This window comes from Schistocerca serialis, chromosome 2, assembly GCF_023864345.2.
Source record: "Schistocerca serialis cubense isolate TAMUIC-IGC-003099 chromosome 2, iqSchSeri2.2, whole genome shotgun sequence".
NCBI lineage: Eukaryota > Metazoa > Arthropoda > Insecta > Orthoptera > Acrididae > Schistocerca > Schistocerca serialis.
In genome coordinates this window covers 167429849-167451015 of record NC_064639.1, presented here as the reverse complement: position 1 = coordinate 167451015, position 21167 = coordinate 167429849, and the positions used below count along the sequence as shown (strand labels likewise).

Below are 21167 nucleotides of genomic sequence, written 5' to 3'. Positions count from 1 at the left end.
ACCTGAATCTTAAACTCACAGAAATGTTCGGGAATATCTGGAACAGAGGATGAAACTAACCACCAACATACCTGAAGTTTATTAACTCTAAAGATTACACACGAATATGATGTACATGAAGAAACGTGTGCATCCTCTTTGTCTCTGTACTGAGACAACGATGAAGGTTTGATGAGGTGTCACACAGCATTAGGGCATTGTCCTCTGGAGGTTAATAAATTGTGTCTGGCGTGCTTACAATCGAACACTGTGGCGCTCAAATTTAAATTTTTGTATCGTGCATAATGAGGGTTTTCTACTTCACTCAGTCATTAATTATAGAAAAAAATGCTATTATTCCTGGCATATATCCACAGTCAAACGCTTGTCATGGATGTGGAGTACGTAAAGAATATTTAAACAAATTTTCATTTAAGAGGCAATGGAAGACTTGTCACAAACATATCAAAGTTTATATTCTTAAGTGTAAAAGATAATTCTTAAACCATTGTCGACACGAATCATCAAACAGAAAACAGTTTACACCATTCATTTACTTACCATGATGGACTTTTAAGCTGGGTTGACATGCTTCCAGAAAACAGTAATGAATTATTGCTCTTTCAGTAACACAATTTTTGCCTTTGCTTAACCCTCAAATTTGTTTCACCACAGTTTGGCACTCTCATTCCTTCTTTTTCTTTCATTGTTTCTGAAATATACTCCCGCAATTTAAATGTAGTTCGGAAATATGATGACATCAGATTTTGTTGTTGTTTAGTTTACCTATGTACTTTAACGTTTTCCTGCATTATGTGAGAGCTGTGACAACCAACAGAAATCAGGCACATCTCAAAGATAACACAGCATGTTGTGTGAAACACAAGGATGTTAGGGCAACATCTATATTCAATTAGTGTTTAGAATGGAACTTTTATAAACTACCGTATATTTTCTCGTAAAATAAAGGTATACATTCCAGTTTGATGTTCACAAACGCTATAGCTAACCTGTCCTGAGCTGCACATCGATTTTATTTGGGTGCTAGAGAGAGACGGTTTTATTGTGTGATAGTTAATGTAGAGAGCTAAATAATGTTCTGTTGCAGAGTACTGTTTGACCATTGACCACCTTTCTGTCCTGGGTGATACCATTTCGATTGTGGTAGTTTTCTTCTATTGTTAATAAGTGGTATGGACGATTATTGTGTTTTGAGATTGGTGGGAATATTTCTATGCCACTAATATAGTGGTTATTTCCAGTGAGGTGGTCTGCATATGTGGAGCAGTCACTTTTCAATGTTCTTGAATGTTCAGAGTATCTCATTCTAAAATATCAGCATGTATGTCCCACGTATACTGAATCACAATCTTTGAAGGTTAGTTGGTATATATCTGCACTGATGACTTTGTCTAGGCTTAAGCTGGATGTTTTTAATGTTCCTTCTTGTGTGCTGATTGTTGTTTAATACCACATGTATTTCCTGTTCTCTCACAATGTTTCCTATTCTGTGGGTTACTTTGTTACTACATGTCAGTGTGTGCCATGCTTTCTTGTGGCTTGCTGTTTCTTTCTCCTGTTTACTTTGTGTGTCATCAGTGTCGTGAGGTTTCGGTTTGGGAAACTATTTTATGTGGTTTGTTAATTGTAGAGTATGTTGTGTACCTGTTATAGCGTTTATTTACATTTTTATCGTGCTCATTGGAAAATTTGGATGTTACTATGTATCTGTCTTTGACACACTTTCTCGATACATTTATGTATCAGATACACTGGTACCAGTTGTTTCATCCACTAATCTGTTAATCATATACAGTTGGTGTTCCTGAGACGTATTGAGTCTCATCTTTTACCTAAAACAGCGACGTGGGCTGAAGCAATTAATTAAAATTTGTAGCAGCATCGAGGTTCGAACCAGTTTTCCTGCTTACTCAGGAGATGCACTAACTGCTGTCCCACACTGGCACTTTGACCATCAAACCTGTACAGGTTACCCTAGTACTTATTAGTCCCCAATACTAATTCTATTTCACATCCCAGCCCATTCCTGTTCCGCTTCTAAACATGCACCAACATTGCAGAAGCTCTCTGTTATTGGAATAGAACCTTCACAATGAGCGAAATGGGGTTATTCCTGCTGTATCTCAGGCGTATGTGAGATATTAATTATATATAGCAAATGTTCCTCAGACATGGTAGGTCTCACCTTTATCAACGATAATGATGTAGGCTGAAACAGAAGACACCTGTTGGAATCCTGGCTCTGTTACAAATTAAATTTCATTGGTTCAGCCTAAATCGTTACCCTGATTTGTTTTTGAATGTAAGCCACAAAGTTTGAATAGTGTATGTGTGTCTGTGTTTGTTTGTTTGTGTGTGTGTGTGTGTGTGTGTGTGTGTGTGTGTGTGTGTGTTTGTGTGTGTGTGTGTGAGAGAGAGAGAGAGAGAGAGAGAGAGAGAGAGAGACAGTATTATTGTGTGTTGAATAATATTCTTTTGGAGTGCATTGTTTATCATAGAAGACTTTTTCGCGCTATATGATATCTGATTTTTAAATATTAGAGGGAATCTTTGTATGGCACAAGTATGGTTGTCATTTCAAATGAGGTGGTCTAAAAATGTGGAGCACATGCAGTCACTTTTCAGTTTTCTTAACTGTTCCGAGTATTACATTCTGAAATATCTGCATGTCTCTACCATGGTATACTAAATCATGGCCCTTGAAGGTTAACTGGTATATACAGAGGCTAATGCCAGATGTTTATAATGTTTCTTCTAGTGCACTTTTTGTTTTATATGCCACATGCATTCACTATTCTCTCATAATGTTTCCCATACCGTGGGTTGGTTTGTTGTTAAATGTCAGTGTGTGCCATGCTTTTTGTGGTTTTCTGTTTCATTTTCCTCTGTACATTGTGTGTCATTTGTTGTATGACCATCGCTTATTTGTTGCGCTGTAATCCTGTTGAGTGTGTTTAGTTCTCATAGTGTTTTAATTTTTTGTTACTATGTGTCTCCTGTATCTAGTTTGTAAGTCTTTCCTGATTCAAACTCTCTAATTTTCTTAAGTTCTTGCATCTAGCTCCCTTTATCCACTGAAATTATGTGCAGTCTGCAAAAGACATATCTGAAACTAATTTGTTTGTGAGCTGTGGGATAGTTAGATCTGTTGTGTATCCTTGCACAGTTTTCTTGTTAACTGATAGTTAGTGTTGGTGGCTTTCCATTTTCTACTGTGATGTCTTGGAAGTGCAGCTTTTGTCTGTTTCAGTTTTGTCTGTGGAGTGGATGTTTAGGTAGGGAGCATTGATGTTTCCATGTAACTGTAGCATCTGGTCATGTGTTTCAAGCAGTATATGTCATCAAGATGGTTAAGGAAGACATTGGCCTATAAAGCGTTATAAATGGTCCACTAAGGAGCTCTTCCTATGTGATATGGATGTCTGGGTAGGCAGTATTGATGTCTCTGTGTAACTGAACCATCAGTTCCGATAATACTAAAACTCATATATATTAGTGCACGATTTGGCTGAACTTATCCATTTTAATTATTTATATTAATCTCTGTGGTTTTATTGCAGACATTTAGATTATTTTTAGTCTTCTCATTCACAGGGAGGGGTAAAACTGATAACTCTCGATTTTGTTCATTATTTAATAAGAATAACATTTATTAAGACATTAAGATTACTGTTATATAAGAACCATTAAAATCAATCAGATTGTCATTTTCATCAGTTACAGCAATTTCTAAATCCTTATAGGTTCAAAACTTGGAATATATACAGGATAATATGGTTCATGAATTATTGGTCCACCAAGTTCTGCATTAGGCTTGAATGGAACAATAATATTAGTTTCTCTATGAAAATGATCAGTATGTTTTAAAAAATCATATCAGCTAAATTAAAATTTACATTAATTATTTCAATAGGAATAATTATAGGATCATCATTAGCAACAGTTTTTTCATTTGATTGAATAATTTTATTATTAAATTCTAGCATACTCGCAATATTATCTTCTTTTATATCCACATACAATGTTACATCACTTTCGATTACAATTCTATTTATAATATCATCTGGTTTAATATGAATATTTGGATTATTCGAACAAGTAAAAGTTTTTTAAACTATATTGACCAACAGGACTTTCCATCGTTTCACCATCACAATATAATTTATTATTTTTCTGTGTTGTATTTGGAGCTACAAATTTGAATAAAAACCTACGTGTGCAAGATTACTAAAGCTATTTCATGTACATATAGTTAATCTCTGTTTGGGAACATATGACTTTTCATTCAGTTGAAATAATCTGCTCATTTACTATAAAAATGTATTTAATTAAATGAAAACTGATTGGGAACCAAAAATAACAATTCCAGACAAGAAACTTAAAAATAAATTTTGTAAATATGCAGAAAAACAACATTAATGGTCGAAACATTATCACAATGAAAAAGTGGGATTCATGCAAATATTGTCAACTATGTTTAGTGATTTCATCATGAGCAATTGAAAGGGAATTTCATATTTGACCCAAATTCTGAATAATCTTCCTCATACGTCTTGGAAAAGTGAAAAATTTGGGAAAGGATTAGTCACTTGGGCTTTTAATAGTTTACCTATGCCAGAAATGTATCTACCAGGATATTCATGCTGCAGCCTTTTACTAAACTAGAAGAAAGATTAGAAACAGGACAGCAAGTAATTAATCCATTAGATGAAGCTTCGAAACAACATGACATAGCCTATTGCGATAATAAAGATTTAGAACCTAGACATGAAGCACATAAAAAAATCCAGTTAGCTACAAAAGAAAGAATTCATGCAAGTGATGCTTCATTAAGAGAATAATTAGCAACAACTGCAGTTTGAGGAATTATAGAAGAAAAGAGAAAATTAGGAATGGGATGCAGTCTACAGCCTGCTTCAACTGGTGGTGGCTTTGGATGACGAAGGTTTGGAGGTGTAAAAATATCTATATAAATGAATAAGTTTACTATTGATTATAGTTTGTTACCAAGTGGCAAGGGGACTGATGATCATGGATGTTGGGTCCCATGATGCTCAGAGCCATTTGAACCAAGTGGCAAGACTAGATCAAAATCAATTAAAATTAAATTCAATAATCAACAATTACGTAGTATTGAACCATTCTTAACTGATGCACAAAAAAGAAAGAAAGAGAAAGAAACTGGTGGTAATTTACTCATTACTCTAGGAATTCCTGTTGTAAAAAATATTATTGAATATTAAATAAAAAGAAAGAAAAAAAGGACTAACATCACGAAGGTGATTTCTCCCATTACTACTAGCTGCATGACGTTATTTGGCATCTGTTTGTTCACTTGCTGGTGGATCTGGAGTAATAAACAAGATGAAAACTGATGCAGAATTGTAAGAACAGAAAAGACATAATCAAGCTATGAAAAAGATTGTGCTCGTTCTAGAAAAAAATTTCAAGCAAATAATCGATTTCTATCCTAATGCATTAATTTGTTTCGATATAGAAAAATTAGTTAAACAATTATAAATTAAATATTTTCGTGGTGTTTTTATGAATCATGAGTTACCAAGTCAACCTAGAAAATACGAATCTGGAATATTTAATTTAGATAAATCTGATCATGGTGGTTCTGATTGGATTTGTTATTACAAGAATGAAGATATAAAATTTATTTTGATTCATTTGGCGGTTAACTATTTGGGAAAAATATCTGCACTAAAATGCTGAGAGAATACAAAATTTTGATAAAATAATTGTAGTTACTTACGTCTATTTGCGTTGAAATTGCTTCAGGTAATTACAAGTTTAATGATATTTGGACTTCAATAAATGGACATTTTTGGAAATAAGATCAATAACGATTTAGATTTGCAATCAAAAATTAATAATGGATTAATTTCAAAATTTGAAATTTTTCAATCAAACATCAAAGATTTTAAATCATGAATAGATCCAAAAACAAATAATATAATTAAACAACTTCAGAAAGAATTTAATGCTACTTTTAAAGTAACTAGAGGTTATATTGGGTTTAAAGGTAGGACAATTGCGAATGTAAATGACCCAATTTATGCAAAAGATGTAGTGAACAAACACTATTGACAGAATGAGTTATCAAATATTGTTACAAAACCTGAATATACATAGTTGAATGATGATGTCACTAAAACTAATCTAACCAATTACTTTACAAAAAGGAAATAGAAAAAGCTTTTTCAGATTATTTCTCAAAAACCTATTTAACTCCGTACTTACATGAGTCAAGTAATCTTAAAGATAAACTGTATGATAAACAAAGTACTGAATTTACATTTATGACTAGGGGGAACGAAAGATACACAATTTTATACTGTATCAAAACAATTATAATAATAAATCAATAATTGTACACAAATCAAATTTTCTGTCTGTAAGATTGTAAAATTCTGTTAAACTGTTCTGGTTGGTTTAAAGTTAATTATATTTGCTCAAATAATTTAAATCTTATTAAATTTTTATTCAATATAAATGGATGATCATAATAACATCTACTGTTCGAAGTGTAAAAAGTTTACTGAAACCGATAATCCTCACAGATAAACAGTTAAAATGGAAGACAAGGTATTGAAGGTCTTTGTACAGTATGTAAAAACAAAAAGGGAAATTCGCTAAAAAAATTTTGTCGGTGAAGGGGGCTCACTGTAATATTTGTGAACAAATTACTGATGAATTACATTAACCAGTAAGACAAAAATTTAAAAGAAGCAATTTATTTCTCTTGGTATAGATGATTTATATACCATATGATCTAGTTCACATGGACTCAGGTAATTTTAAACGAATTTCAAAAATAAATAAAGGATATAAATATTTATTAACTGTTATAGACCGCTTCTCAAGATTTACTTGGGCTATTCCCATTAACTATAAAACAGGTTAGAATGTAACAGGGGCTTTTGAAAAAATATTTAGAGAGAAAACTTCAAAAAATTTACAGACAGATAATGGTAAAGAATACTATAATAAAGAGTTTTATGAGCTGGTGAAAAAATATAGTGTTAATCATTATTCAACTATTACTGAATTAAACACATTAGTTGTTGAACGATTTAACAAAGACTTAAAGGAAAAATCTGCAAGAAATTTGCTCTTCAAGGAAATTAGAAATGGTTTAACTTAGAATCTAAATTACTTGATGAATACAATAACACAAGACATTCAACTATAAAAATGGCACCAAAAGACGTAAATAAAAATGTTGAAAAGATGTTATTGGAAACTGTTTACATAACAAATTTTCTAGACGCTAATCCCAAATTCAAAATTGGTGACAAAGTGAGAATAAGCAAACTGAAAAGACTTTTTGAGTAAAGATATTCTGGCAATTCGCTGTCAGAAATTTTCTAAATTGAAGACTATCTCTCCAATCCAATCACATATGAAATGAAAGATACTGAAGGAATTTTTTATCAACAAGAACTAATGAAAACGAATTTTTCTGATATTTATCTATGTGAAAAAATTATGAGAAAAAAGGGACATAAAGTTTATGTTAATAGGTTGGGTTCGAAAGTTTGCCAACAATTGGGTAAATAATGATAATGTTATTTTATAAATCGTGTGTGATTTAATTTAGATCTTCAACAAAATCATCAGATTCCTCTAGAGGGTGAATTTTCCACCTTTGGAATTCTGTAATGAATAAAAAAATCGACCCCTGCACAAGTTGAATTTTTGTGAAGGGAACGAGCAGGAGAGGTTTTAAAAATATTACATCATGAAAGTTAAAGTCCTTTAATGTTTTGGGTCTTTCCCCTCTTGCAATAATAGGTTTTTTTTATCAGCAGTAGATCCACTCAGATCCACTGAAATTCCTCAACAATTACAAATTCAGGGGCTGGAAAAATCCTCAACTGAAATAGTTGAATTATTGAGAAGTTAACGAACGACCACATCATATTTTTGTTGATTTTTTCGGTTCTTATGCTAATTCAATTTGATGGAGAATCATTATATCATTAATTAGTTGTTCTTTTGTATATTTGTGTAAAGTAATGGAATAATTATGGACATTGCTGGGAACAATGTGTAAAAAATCTCTAAAATTAAAGAATAAAGATCCCTTTATTGATAAAAATATTGGATTTTTCATTACCTTTTAATACATCCAACACATTAAAATTTTCCAGTATTTTTTATGTTCATCATCAATATGTTAAAATTCTATAGTGGGTGGAGTTAAAATTTTATCATAAATATTTTTCCTCTTCTTATTTATTTCATCAGCAGATTCATTGGATTGGCTGTATAATTTGTGAACAAAGTAAAACAGACTGTTGAAGTGTATATTGTATATTTCTTTTCTTTTGTCTACTCTGTGTACATCAGAATAAGTGCTAAGTGTATTCTGTACTAATTTGTAATCTGTACATTTGTATTTTCTGACATAAAATATTTTATCATCTTTAGGTCTTCCACTATTACAACTGGATAATCTTCCTGAAATATGATTTTTAGATAATACACCACCAACTTTGAAATAGTTTTTCTTGGCATACTGCATAGATGTAGTAAAGTAAATAATTTGTTCTTTCTTCATTTCTACTACATCAGAAATTATATTTCTTAGTTGTACACATTCTAGGTACTTTGCTTGTATTTATTTTGCTTGTTGTTCAATAATTTTTTGAGAATTAGCCTTTCCAACAATTGTGGCATACTTCAGATAATTCAGTAGTTTTTCCTAAAAGAATGTAATATTTTCTTACCTCTTTACAAAGTTTTGTATTGAATCTCATTACCGAATTTTTTAAAATTTTCAACAGTTAATAAAATCGATTTCTTTTGAACACAATTATTTGGTTTTAATGTATTCATTTCATTTCTAATATATTCATACTCTACAGCAAAGTGGATTAGTGCATTGTATTTTCGTGAAGGGTACCTCATTATCTTTATGAAACAGAACGTATTTTCCCTTATAATTTTTTTTAAAAAATGAATGGTCTAAAAATTTTGTCCCAGGAATTCCAAACAGAAATATCATTAGTAATCAATACATTTTCCTTTTCAATGTTTGGGACCCAAATATCTTTAAACCAAGAATTCAAATTTAATTGGTAATTTTTTCTGAATAAATTCAGAAATATTCATCGCAGTATTAGATGTCACAGCAAGTAACCCTATTTATATAGAACAAAAATATATTAGATAAAAATATTTTACAGAAGTCAGGGAAACTGAAATTCCTTACTTAATAAAATCTCGTTTTATTTGTTTAATTTTTCAGGGCCCAACGTCACGGCCTCTGAAATTCAGAGTTTAATAAAGCATAAAATCTAATTAGTGATCAGCAGAGTTTTCTCTTCACATAATGGAACCAAATATCTTTGAACCAATTACCTAAATTTAACTGATAATTTTTATGGTTCATAAATTCAAATATACGCTCAGATAGATGATTCTGAACCGCAAACAGCAGTAGTGGATGAATCTGATGTCGATGGATTCATTTCCACTTATAAGAAGAAAAATATACCAAAATTCTGTATCACTCTGTCACCAAATCAGTTAACATAGAGTAAGACATCAGTGATCATAAGACTGGGACAGCATCTATGACAGTGGGTCTTACAGTGAAACTTGAGAAATGTAGGAAGATATTTTTGCTTAGCAAATTTAGAGTATCTGAGCAGTCAGCATCAAATATTCGGTGCGGAGGTCGAATATGTGAAGAACAAATGCAAAAAATTGAAAGACCTCGTGCAATTTGCCCTAGACAAGCATGTTTCGAGTAAGATCTTAAAGGATGGGAAAGACCTACTACCATGGTTTAATAGCTGTGTTAGGAAACTGATAAGTAAACAAAGGGAACTTCATCTCAGATTCAACAGAAGTAAAATCCTAGCTGACAAGCAAAAGCTGAAGGAAGTGAAAATGAAACTACGGACTGCAATGAGAGAAGCGTTTAGCGACTTTGCCAACCGATCTGAGTAAAGACCCTAAGAGGCTTTCGTCATGTGTAAAATCAGTAAGTGGGTCAGAATCATCTACTCATTCACTCAGCGACCGTACTGGCACCGAAACAGAAGATAAAAGATGGAAGGCCGGATGCTGAATTCGGTATTCATAAATTGTTTCTTGGTGTAAGATCTTCCCTCCTCTCAATCGTCGTATGAACGTCGAAATGGCAGATATTGAGATAACAGATCGCGGAAAAGAAAAAAACTACAATCCCTTAGTAGTGGAAATGTATCAGAGCCAGATGAAATACCTAAATATTATGCGAAAGAACTTGCTCCCCTTCTAGCAGTAATTTATCATTGATCGCCTGAGCAACGAAGGGTACCTGGCGACTGGAACAAAACGCAGGTCATTCCCATTTTTAAGAAGGGTTGTAGGACAGATGCACACAATTACAGACCTATATCATTGACGTCAGCCTGTTGTAGAATTGTGGAACATGTCATGTGCTCAACAATTATGACGTTTTTGGAAAATGAAATTCTTCTCTATAAAAATCAGCATGGATATCGCAAACAGAGATTCTGTGAAACCTATCTCGCTCTGTTCCTACATGAAAGCCATGGGCTGTAGACAATGGCGCTCAGGTTGATGCCACATTCTTTGAATTTGGGAAGTCATTTGACACTTCCTTGCAATACTTTGTAGCGAAAAAAATACCAGCCTACCGAGTATTGGAGAGGCCAGACAAACGTGTGGTTCCTGAAGAGGGCAGCAGCCTTTTAGTAGTTGAAGTGGGAATCATCTGGATGATTGACTGATCTGGTCTTGTAACAAACCAAAACAGCCTTGCTGTGCTGATACTGCGAACGGTTGAAAGCAAGAGGAAACTACAGCCATAATTTTTCCTGAGGGCATTCAGCTTTACTGTATCGTTAAATGATTAAGACGTCCTCTTGGGTAAAATATTCTGGAGGTAAAATAGTTCCCCATTCTGATCTCTGGGCTGGGACTACTCAGGAGGACGCCGTTATCAGGAGAAAGAAAACTGGCGTTCTACGGATCGGAGCGTGGAATGTTAGATCCCATAATCGGTTAGGTAGGTTAGAAAATTTTGAAAGGGAAATGGATAGGTTAAAGTTAGATATAGTAGGAATTAGTGAAGTTCGGTGGCAGGAGGAACAAGACTTCTGGTCAGATGAATACGCGGTTATAAACACAAAATCAGATAGGGGTAATGCAGGAGTAGGTTTAATAACGAAAAAAAAGTAGCGGGGGTAAGCTACTGCGAGCAGCATAGTGAACACATTATTGTAGCCAAGATAGACACTAAGCCCACGCCTATCACAGTAGTACAAGTTTATATGTCAATTAGCTACGCAGATGACGAAGAGATTGAAGAAATGTATGATGAGATAAAAGAAATTTTTCAGATGGTGTAGGGAGACGAAAATTTTATAGTCATGGGGAATGGAATTCGATAGTAGGAAAAGGAAGAGAAGCAAAACTAGTAGGTGAATGCGGAATGGGGGTAATGAATAAAAGAGGAAGCTGCCTGATAGAATTTTGTACAGATCATAACTTAATCATATCTAACACTTGGTTTACGAATCATGAAAGAAGATTGTAGACATGGAAGAGGCCTGGAGACACTGGAAGGTTTCAGATTGATTATATAGTGGTAAGACAGAGATTCTGGAACCAGGTTTTACGTTCTAAGACATTTCTAGAGGCAGATGTGGACTGTGACCACACTCCATTGGTTATGAACTGTAGATTAAAACTGAAGAATCTGCAAAAAGGTGGGAATTTAAGTCGATGGGACCTGGATAAACAGAAAGAACCAAAGGTTGTGGAGAATTTCAGAGAGAGCATTAGGGAACGATTGACAAGAACAGGGAAAGAAATACAGTAGAAGAAAAATGGGGTGCTTTGAGGGAAGAAATAGTGAAGGCAGCAGAGAATCAAGTAGGTAAAAAGATGAGAGCTAGTAGAAATCATTGGGTGATGGGAGAGATATTGAGTTTGATTGGTGAATGGAGAAAATACAAAAATACAGTAAATGAAGCAGGCAGGCAAGAAGGAATACAAGCGTCTCAAAAATGAAATCGACAGGAAGTGCAAAATCGCTAAGCATGGATGGCTACAGGACAAACGTAAGGATGTAGAGGCATATATCACTAGGGGTAAGATAGAGGCTGCTTACAGGAAAATTAAAGAAACCTTTGGAGAAAGGAGAACGTCTTGTATGAACATCTATAGCTCAGACGGAAAACGAGTTCTAAGCAAAGAAGAGAAAGCAGAAAGATGGAAGGAGAATACAGAGGGTCTATACAAGGGCGATGTACTTGAAGGCAAATATTATGGAAATAGAAGAGGACGTAAATGAAGATTAGAAGGGAGGTATGATACTGCGTGAAAAATCTTACAAAGTACTGAACGACCTACGTCGAAACAAGGTCCCACGAGTAGACAACATTCCATTAAAACTACTGATAGCCCTGGGAAAGCCAGTCATGACAAAACTCTACCATCTGGTGAGCAAGATGTATGAGACAGGCGAAATACCCTCGGACTTCAAGAAGAATATAATACTTCCAGTCCGAAAGAAAGCAGGTATTGACATCTATGAAAATTACCGAACTCTCAGCTTAATAAGTCACAGATGCAAAATACTGACACGATTCTTTAGAGACGAATGGAAAAACTGGTAGAAGATGACCTTGGGGAAGAGCAGTTCGCGTTCTGTAGAAATGTTAAAACGAGAGAGGCAATACTGACCCTACGATTTATCTCAGAAGATAGATTAAAGAAAGGCAATCCTACATTTCTAGCATTTGCAGACTTAGAGAAAGCTTTTGACAATGTTGACTGAAATACTCTCTTTCAGATTCTGACGGTGACAGGGGTCAAATACAGGGAGAAAAAGGCTATTTATAATTTGTACAGAAACCAGGTGGCAGTTATAAGAGTCCCCATTGTTATTCAATCTGTATATTGAGCAAGCAGTGAAGGAAACAAAAGAAAAATTTTGAGTAGGAATTAAAATCCATGGAGAAGAAAGAAAAACTTTGAGGTTAGCCGATGACATTGTAGTGCTGTCAGAGACAGCCAAGGACCTGGAAGAGCAGTTGAACAGAATGGACAATGTCTTGAAAGAAGGATATAAGATGAACATCAACAAAAGCAAAACGAAGATAATGGACTGCAGTCGAATTAAATCAGATTATGCTGAGAGAATTCGATTTGGAAATGAGACACTTAAGGTAGTAGACGAGTTTTGCTGTGTGGGGAGAAAAATAACTGATGATGGTCGAAGTAGAGAGGATATAAAATGTAGACTGGCAATGGCAAGGAAAGCGTTTCTGATGAAGAGAAATTTGTTGACATCGAGTATAGATTTAAGTGTCAGGAAGTCTTATCTGGAAGCATTTATATGGAGTGTAGCCATGTATGGAAGTGAAACATGGACTATAAATAGTTTAGACGAGAAGAGAATAGAAGCCTTCGAAGTGTGGTGTTACAGAAGAATGCTGGAGGGTAGATGGATAGATCACGTAACTAATGAGGAGATGCTGAATCGAATTGGGGAGAAGAGGAATTTGTGGCACAACTTGACCATAAGATAAGATCGGTTGGTAGGACATGTTCTGAGACATTAAGGGATCACCAATTTAGTATTGGAGGGCAGTGTGGAGGGTAAAAACTGTAGAGGGAGACCAAGAGATGAATACACTAAGCAGATTCAGAAGGATGTAGGTTGCAGTAGGTACTGGGAGATGATGAAGCTTGCACAGGATATAGTAGCATGGAGAGCTGCATCAAACCAGTCTGTGGACTGAAGACTACGAGTACAACAACAACATCTCCTTGTGAAGGTTAATTAGAAGATGTCAGTTGGAGAATCTTTCCTCCTGCGCAGAAATAAATTTATGGAATCAGAAGATAACGTGCGACTCTTGGGAGCAGAGCTCGTGCAGGATTACCTGGCCCCTAAGCAGAAACCTACTTTAGTTCTCAGCGCTAGGCCATTGCAGCTCTCTGTTTCAATGAATCGGAAGCTTCCGTTTGCTATCGCCTAATGAGGCCTTCGCTTCGTCCGTTAACGCACGGAAGTTTCTCTGCTAAACAGCAGGAACAGAGGCATACACACGCCAGTTGCTTTGCAACCTTTCTCATAAGTTTCTAAAGAAAGTATTCGGTGAAAAGTTTGATTCTCACCAAACTCATAGACTCATTCGTCAGCCTCGTGACGAGCTGCCGATATTTCATGAACTGTCATAGTTATTGTGTTATGTATATATTAAGTAAGGTGCTGTACTCAATTCTAATTGTAATGACATATAAGGGTCGCTATGAGTTTTCGTTTGGTGCATGTTCGATGGTACATTGCTACAGATACAATGGAGCTAACATATTGATTTTTTCTTGTATCTGTTACCAGTCTTGAGGAAATGGGTTGTATGCAGTACACTCTCTTCCGATGGTGTGTGCAAATAATAGAATGGAAGTGAAATATTCATAATGGCCATCATACCTCGTAAACAGTACGAGATACTCAAATGAATTTTTGATGAACAGCAGCATGCAAAGCAGAGAATATTTTGCCAGATAGGTAACTGAATAACTTTTCTTATTTGCTACGATATAAGAGTGACTGCAGACTTATTCAGTGAAATACTGTAATTATTTTAAGAGCCATCGATAGCTGTTGAACAACAATCGGTATGAGCTTGCAGCAATATAAGTGAAGAAATGATGGTCCAAGTAGAGAGGATATAAAATGTAGACTGGCAATGGCAAGGAAAGCGTTTCTGATGAAGAGAAATTTGTTGACATCGCTTCTTGTATCAAACATGAGGTTTTCATAATGTATTGACCTTACGTGTCCATAGTTATCAGATTAATGATAGACTGTTGCAAGATCCTGTCACCATTGCAAATGCATAAGCATGTTAGTGAGGGGAAACTGTTTAACATCATTGTGTTTTGGGTAATGAAGCCAGTTTTAATATGGCAACAAGAGAAGGAAAAAAAGTGTAAGTCTACAAGACAAGAGGAAACAAATCGCTTTCTCTGCAGTTTCAGTATAATCATGTGCCCATTGGGTTTTTAATAATAAATGGTTGACTTTTGGAATTGTTTATCGTACTGACATAACCCGTTAACACAATCGTTTGCAGATAGTTGCTGTAACTTTAAATTTCTGCATGACAGGCGCTTTTGTCACTATCGCTGTCGCTGTCGCTCCGTTGGCCAACTTTCCTTGCTCTGCACGTTGAGCAGTGTAAGCATAAAAATGCTGACAGAGGAAACGAAGACGACCCTCACCTGTACGAATTATCCTTGGATGATGTGTTGATGATATCCTGTGTCTTTTGCAAGAAAATTATTCTCGCAGCAGGTCAGGCCAAAGTGTTGTTCGCCTGTGACAGGCGCTTTTGTGAAGGGTTCAGCTGTATAACTACACTTCCCCTCCACAAGGGAGCCCCACCACTACCGTTGTTCCCTCCTCTACTGAGCCTCCTGCGCAGACTGGGGCTATGTAATATTGTATACACTCTACCTACTGTTAGTGTGGACACTGGAGCAGCAAATAATTTGCAGTCGGTCTTACTATATTTATAATCAGATTCATGAACATGAAAAGCTGTACGAAGTGTGACCCCTGGAAAAAAATTTGTTTTTATTTTTGTATCGGATCAGCTTGAATGAAAAGGACACATTCAAGTGTTTTCTATTTACAGGCACTTCAGGGGCAGTACACATATGATGACGTTTTTGCAAGTACTCTCCTTTCGAGAGCTCCAGTAGCCTTCTAGTGGAATACATTGTAATATTTGAAGAAACGGTTCAGGCTTATATTGAGCCTCACCACCCCATCTCCCAGATTCCTTAAGTGTGCACAGGAGTATTGGAGAAGTGGTGTTGCTGTCCCAGAGGTGTAGGGGCACAGTGGTGACTGGGATGAGAGCGTACTTCTCCTGTTGCAGACACGGGCCCTCACAGCTGCGGCACCGATCCCTCACCATGGTGATGCTGTTCTTCCTGTTGGGCCTCCCATGGCTGCTGGGACCACCGGCCAGGGAGCCAGCAGTTGCATACATCTTCAGCATCGTCGCCACGCCGCAGGGGTAACTGCCATCTACTCCTTCTCCTTTGTGTCACTAGGCTTTCACCTAATTTTATACTGTTCACTACTGTTCAGCAGTGGGACTGCCGTTCAGGGCGAAAGGATATCAGCAGTAAGATTCGATGATGGCATTGCTATCCTCATTGAAACTGAGGAAGTAAAGCAGGAACTGTTAAACACAATAATCAGTCTAACGAGCATATTCTATGGATTGAGAGTAAACCAGAAATTTACTGAATAATAGCAGAAATGAGACTATCAACAGAATGAGAAGGAATTCATTAGATATGATGTACGTGTGTAGACTAACAAATGATCACAATTTCAGAAGAATTGATTGATTTATTCAAGACAAAGAGCTTCAAAGACTGAACAAGTCAATAACTCATTGGTCCATCTCTGGCCCGTATGCAAGAAGGTATTCACCTTGGCACTGATTGACACTGTTTTTAAATGTGCTCTTGAGGGATATCGTGCCAGATTCTCTTCAATTGGATTATCGAAATCCCGAGGTGGCTGGAGGGCCCTGCATAAGTCCTAAAGTGTTCTCAATTGAGTAGAGATCTGAAGATCTTGCTGCCAAAGGTAGAGTTTGGCAAGCACAAAGACAAGCAGTAGAAACTCTCGCCGTGTGCAGGCTGGCTTTAACTCGCTGAAATCTAAGCACAAGATGTCTTGCCATGAAGGACAGCAAAACAGGGCTCAGAATATCGTCGACGTACCGCTATGCTGCAGGGGTGCCGCAGGTGACAGCCAAAGGGGTCCTGCTATGAATGAAATGGCACCCCAGACCATCACTCCTGGCTGTCGAGCTTATGGAGGCCAGCAGTCAGGTTGGTAACCCACTGCTTTCTGGGGCACCCCCAGCTACGTCTTCTGCATAGAATCTCATTCACTAGAATAGAATTGTCTTCACTAGTGAGTCCCGCTTCGAACTGGCTCCGATCACCAGCGAAGACGTTTCTGGAGACGTCCCAGAGGTTGGTGGGGCACCAGCCTGACTGTTGCATAGTATACAGGCTAAAAATCAGGAGATATAGTTTGGGTAGCATTTCTTTTCATAGCAAAATCCCCTTTGTTTGTCATCCACCTCACCTTTGCAGCGCAGCAGTATGTCGACAATATTCTACGCCACGTTTAGTTGCCCTTCGTGGCAAAGTCATCCTGGGGCTACATTTCAGCAGGATAACGCCCTACTGCACATTGCGAGAGTTTCTACTGCTTGTCTTTGTGTTTGTCAAATACTACCTTGGGCAGCAAGGTCGCCAGGTCTCTTCCTAACTGAGAACATTTGGAGTATTATGGACAAAGTCCTCCAACCACTCTAGATTTTGACGATCTGTTGGATGGAGTTTGGCACGATATACCTCTGGAGGACATCCAACAACTTTATCAATCAGTCCCATACCAAATAACTGCTTGCATAAGGGCTAGAGTTGGAGCAACACATGAATGACTTGTTCAATCTGTGAAGCTCTTTTACCTTGAACAAATCACCCAGTTCTGAAATTGTAATTATTTTTTTATCTGCATGTGTTAATCACACCTACCGATTTCTGTGTCATTTGGATAGATCATTTATGGTGCAGAGATTCTTGTTTTTACAAGGGGACACCTCGACGTTTGGACTTTTTCGTAGTCCATTGGGACATCATCGTGTGCAGGTAGTAAGGCAAACTACATAGGCGATTTGGGAAAACTGCAACAGAAGTACTATGTGTCAGAGGGATACAGGTGTGTTTTAACACTGAGGGCAAGTTGGTCGAGGTGATGTAGGTAACTTTCAAGCTCCGTAGCTGGTAGATCGATGGATCAAGTCCTTTTAATGTTACTTTTATTCATTTTTTTCAACACCAGTCATACATACTACATTTGAAACGTAATACAATGAGAAACATGTGTATTTGCTTGACCTTGCATTAAATTTCCAATGGCATTTTGGCTGTTTGGTGACCTTTATTATCACAACAAATATTATTTCATAACATCGTGACCTACCCTTATTATAGTGTATCTGCAACATTTCCGCTGCTTACTGTGTTAGAGTGTGAGCAGTTGTCAAATCTAGTGGACGGCGACCTTCTTCATAGCCAAAATGTTGTGGAGGTGATACATGACTCTTTTTCGAATGCATAAAGCTTTCTTAACCCTTAACTGCTCTAGTGGGGTCCCAGAGAACCCCAGACGATGGAATACAATACATAGTACGTGAACGGAACAACAGATGGCACCTGTGTTCTTGGTAATCCTCAGTGAAGTGCTGCCTTTTAACGTGGAGTGTTGAATGCGATGTTTCCAGTATTGTTGTGTGAGATAAAGAAAGAAAGGTCTCAGAATACCCCACCAGAATAGTAATGTAAGTTGCTTTTGACTATCTCAATTAGTGTTTTACACGACTGAAATCTTTGAGTACTTCGAAAACAGCACACTTTCTATGATAACGTTAATTGTGAAGGTTATGTGAGTATGAATGCATTATTTTTCAGAATGGCATCATTGAAGTCATTAACAGATGACGAGTTGGAAAGAATAGTGAATGATGCTGCGTTTTTGCAATCTGATGAGGAAACCACAGCAGATGAGGATGAATTTATACTAAGTGATCATGATTCCACCTCTGAAGCTACATCAAAAAGTAGATGTGAAGAATCAGATGAAGAGCATGTATTAGACCTTCCGCTGATAAATATTTTTTTGGAAGAAAGCAGTGCTACAAGTGGTCAAAAGAAGCTCCTCCTACAACTCGTACCCATGCTCACAACATAGTTAGTCATCTTCCAGGTGGTAAACGTGAAGCAAAAACGATTGATTCAACTGACATATTATCTTCTTGGGAAATGTTCATTAGTGAAGATTTATTGCAACTAATACTCACCAATACAAATGTCAAGATACATGACATGTCAAACAAATATAGAGATCCTAAGCCAGCGTTCATAAAACCGCTAGATATAATAGAACTGAGAGCATTTCTGGGTCTGCTTTATTTATCTGGAGTAATGAAATTCAATCACGAAAATGTTGTTGGACTTTTTGCTAATAATGGAAGTGGTTGTGATGTGTTTCGAGCCACTATGAGCGTTCAGAGATTTTTATTCATTTTGTCTTGTTTGCGATTCGATTGTGCTGCTACAAGAGATGCTAGGAAGGCTGATGACAGACTTGCAGCTATTAGAGATGTGTGGGAACTCTTTATAGACAAACGTCAAAAGTATTATACTGCAGGAGTGTATGTGACAATCGATGAAATGCTAGTACCCTTTCATGGCAGGTGCAAATTTCGCATGTATATGACCAAGAAGCCAGCCAAATATGGCCTCAAAGTTATGTGCCTTTGTGACTCATGAACATTCTATTTACGCAATGCATTTGTTTACACAGGAAAAGGGACAAATAAAAGTACATTATCAATCCTAACATAGGATGTTTTGAAATTAATAACACCAATTGAGGGAAGCAATAGACATGTGACAGTAGACAATTGGTTCATGTCACTTGAACTCTGTGATCAACTAGAAGCCAAAAAGTTAACTGTCTTAGGCACTCTAAAGCAATATAAACCGCAGTTCCCAGAAGAATTCAAACCGAACAGAAAGTGCCCAGTAGAATCTGCATTATTTGGGCATAACGAAGGAAAGACAATTTGTTCTTATGTTCCTCGGAAAGGTCGAGCTGTTGTGTTGCTTTCATCTATGCATCACAATCAGAAAATTAGTACTCAACAGAAAAAACCTGAAATGATCATTGATTACAATGCCACAAAAGGAGCAGTGGACACACTGGACCAAATGTGCGTCAACTATTCGTTATCATGGCAATCACGCAGATGGCCAATGTCTGTATTTTATGCCATTCTTAACATAGTATGCTGCTGTCTTGCTTCAGTGTACCAAACAACTTGATCAAACAAATGATTTAAAAAGAAGATAATTGCTACAAAAGCTTGGAATGGATTTAGTAAAGCCCCATATATAATGTCGAGATGTCCCACCCCTTTCTCATGAACTGAGAGACGTTATTGTTAAACTTGGTGGTACTCTTCTTACCTCAACATCTTCAGAGCCAGAACCCATGAGGAAAGCAAGACGCTACATTTGTGCAAGAAATGTGGACAAGAAAACCAAAATAGTGTGTGAAAAATGCTCAAAACATGTTTGCCCCAACAACAGATTTTCAGTGTGCCAAAATTGTTTGTAATCAAATCTCAAATATTTAAAAATGTTTATAATATTCAATGATAAAAGTGCAATTCAAAATGAAATTGCCTTAAATTACAGTTTCGTTTTTCTTATCAGTACATCATTGACACATAAAACTTCTCTTGCTATTTCCCTGAAATCGTCTAAGTATTACGCTTTACTACTTGCATATTATGCTGTCCCAATGATTAAAAGTGTATAATGTTTGAAGCAAACCTGTGATCCAAACATTACAGCCTCCCCGTTTTAGACTCTATCTGCAATATTACCACTGCTGACTATGTTCAAGTGTGAGCAGGTCTCGAATTCAGTGGGTAGTGACCTTCTTCATAACCAATATTTTCTGGATCTGATCTATAATTCTTTTTTGCTTTATCCACAATTAAACGCTTGGGAAGTGTCTGTGCTATGTGACCAATGTATCATATTGCAGTGTTTTGTTGAAACATACTGCCGTCGCCTGAGCAAGCATTACTTCAGCATTGTAGCCCTTCAGCCACAGAAAAAGAACGACTAACGGGACGATACTGTACTTTAACAATTCATGCAAATTTTTGTTTTGATTTTTCTAGTGGCAAATCCACAGTATTTTTGCATGGAGATTTCAGTGTGTACAGGGATTCCAGAGATGTCCCTGCAAACAAACATGAAATTAGTCAACTAACACTATTTTTTCTAGGTGATAATTAAACCTTTGTATCTTTGCATTGCTTCTGGAGGAAGATCAATCTGTATCGTTAAATTAATTCATGTGTTGCTATTGCATCATTCCATATCTGTGAGACATACTGGCACTTGTTCTCATGATTAAAATATATTTCGTCATGGCTCTTAACTGTCTGAACTTGTGAAAACCAGGGCAGTTATTCAATAACATTATATGGATTGTAAAAGCAACT

The 21167-nt window shown here is 36.4% G+C and overlaps 1 protein-coding gene across 1 annotated transcript in view; it reads left to right on the top strand.

Annotated features, from left to right (window-relative positions):
• Positions 1-21167, top strand: part of LOC126455825 (adhesion G-protein coupled receptor G6-like) — an 80093-nt gene that overhangs the window by 55093 nt on the left and 3833 nt on the right. Inside the window, exon 4 of the mRNA XM_050091587.1 lies at positions 15930-16070. Coding sequence (XP_049947544.1) covers positions 15930-16070 — 141 coding nt within the window. The remainder of the gene's footprint in view (positions 1-15929; positions 16071-21167) is intronic.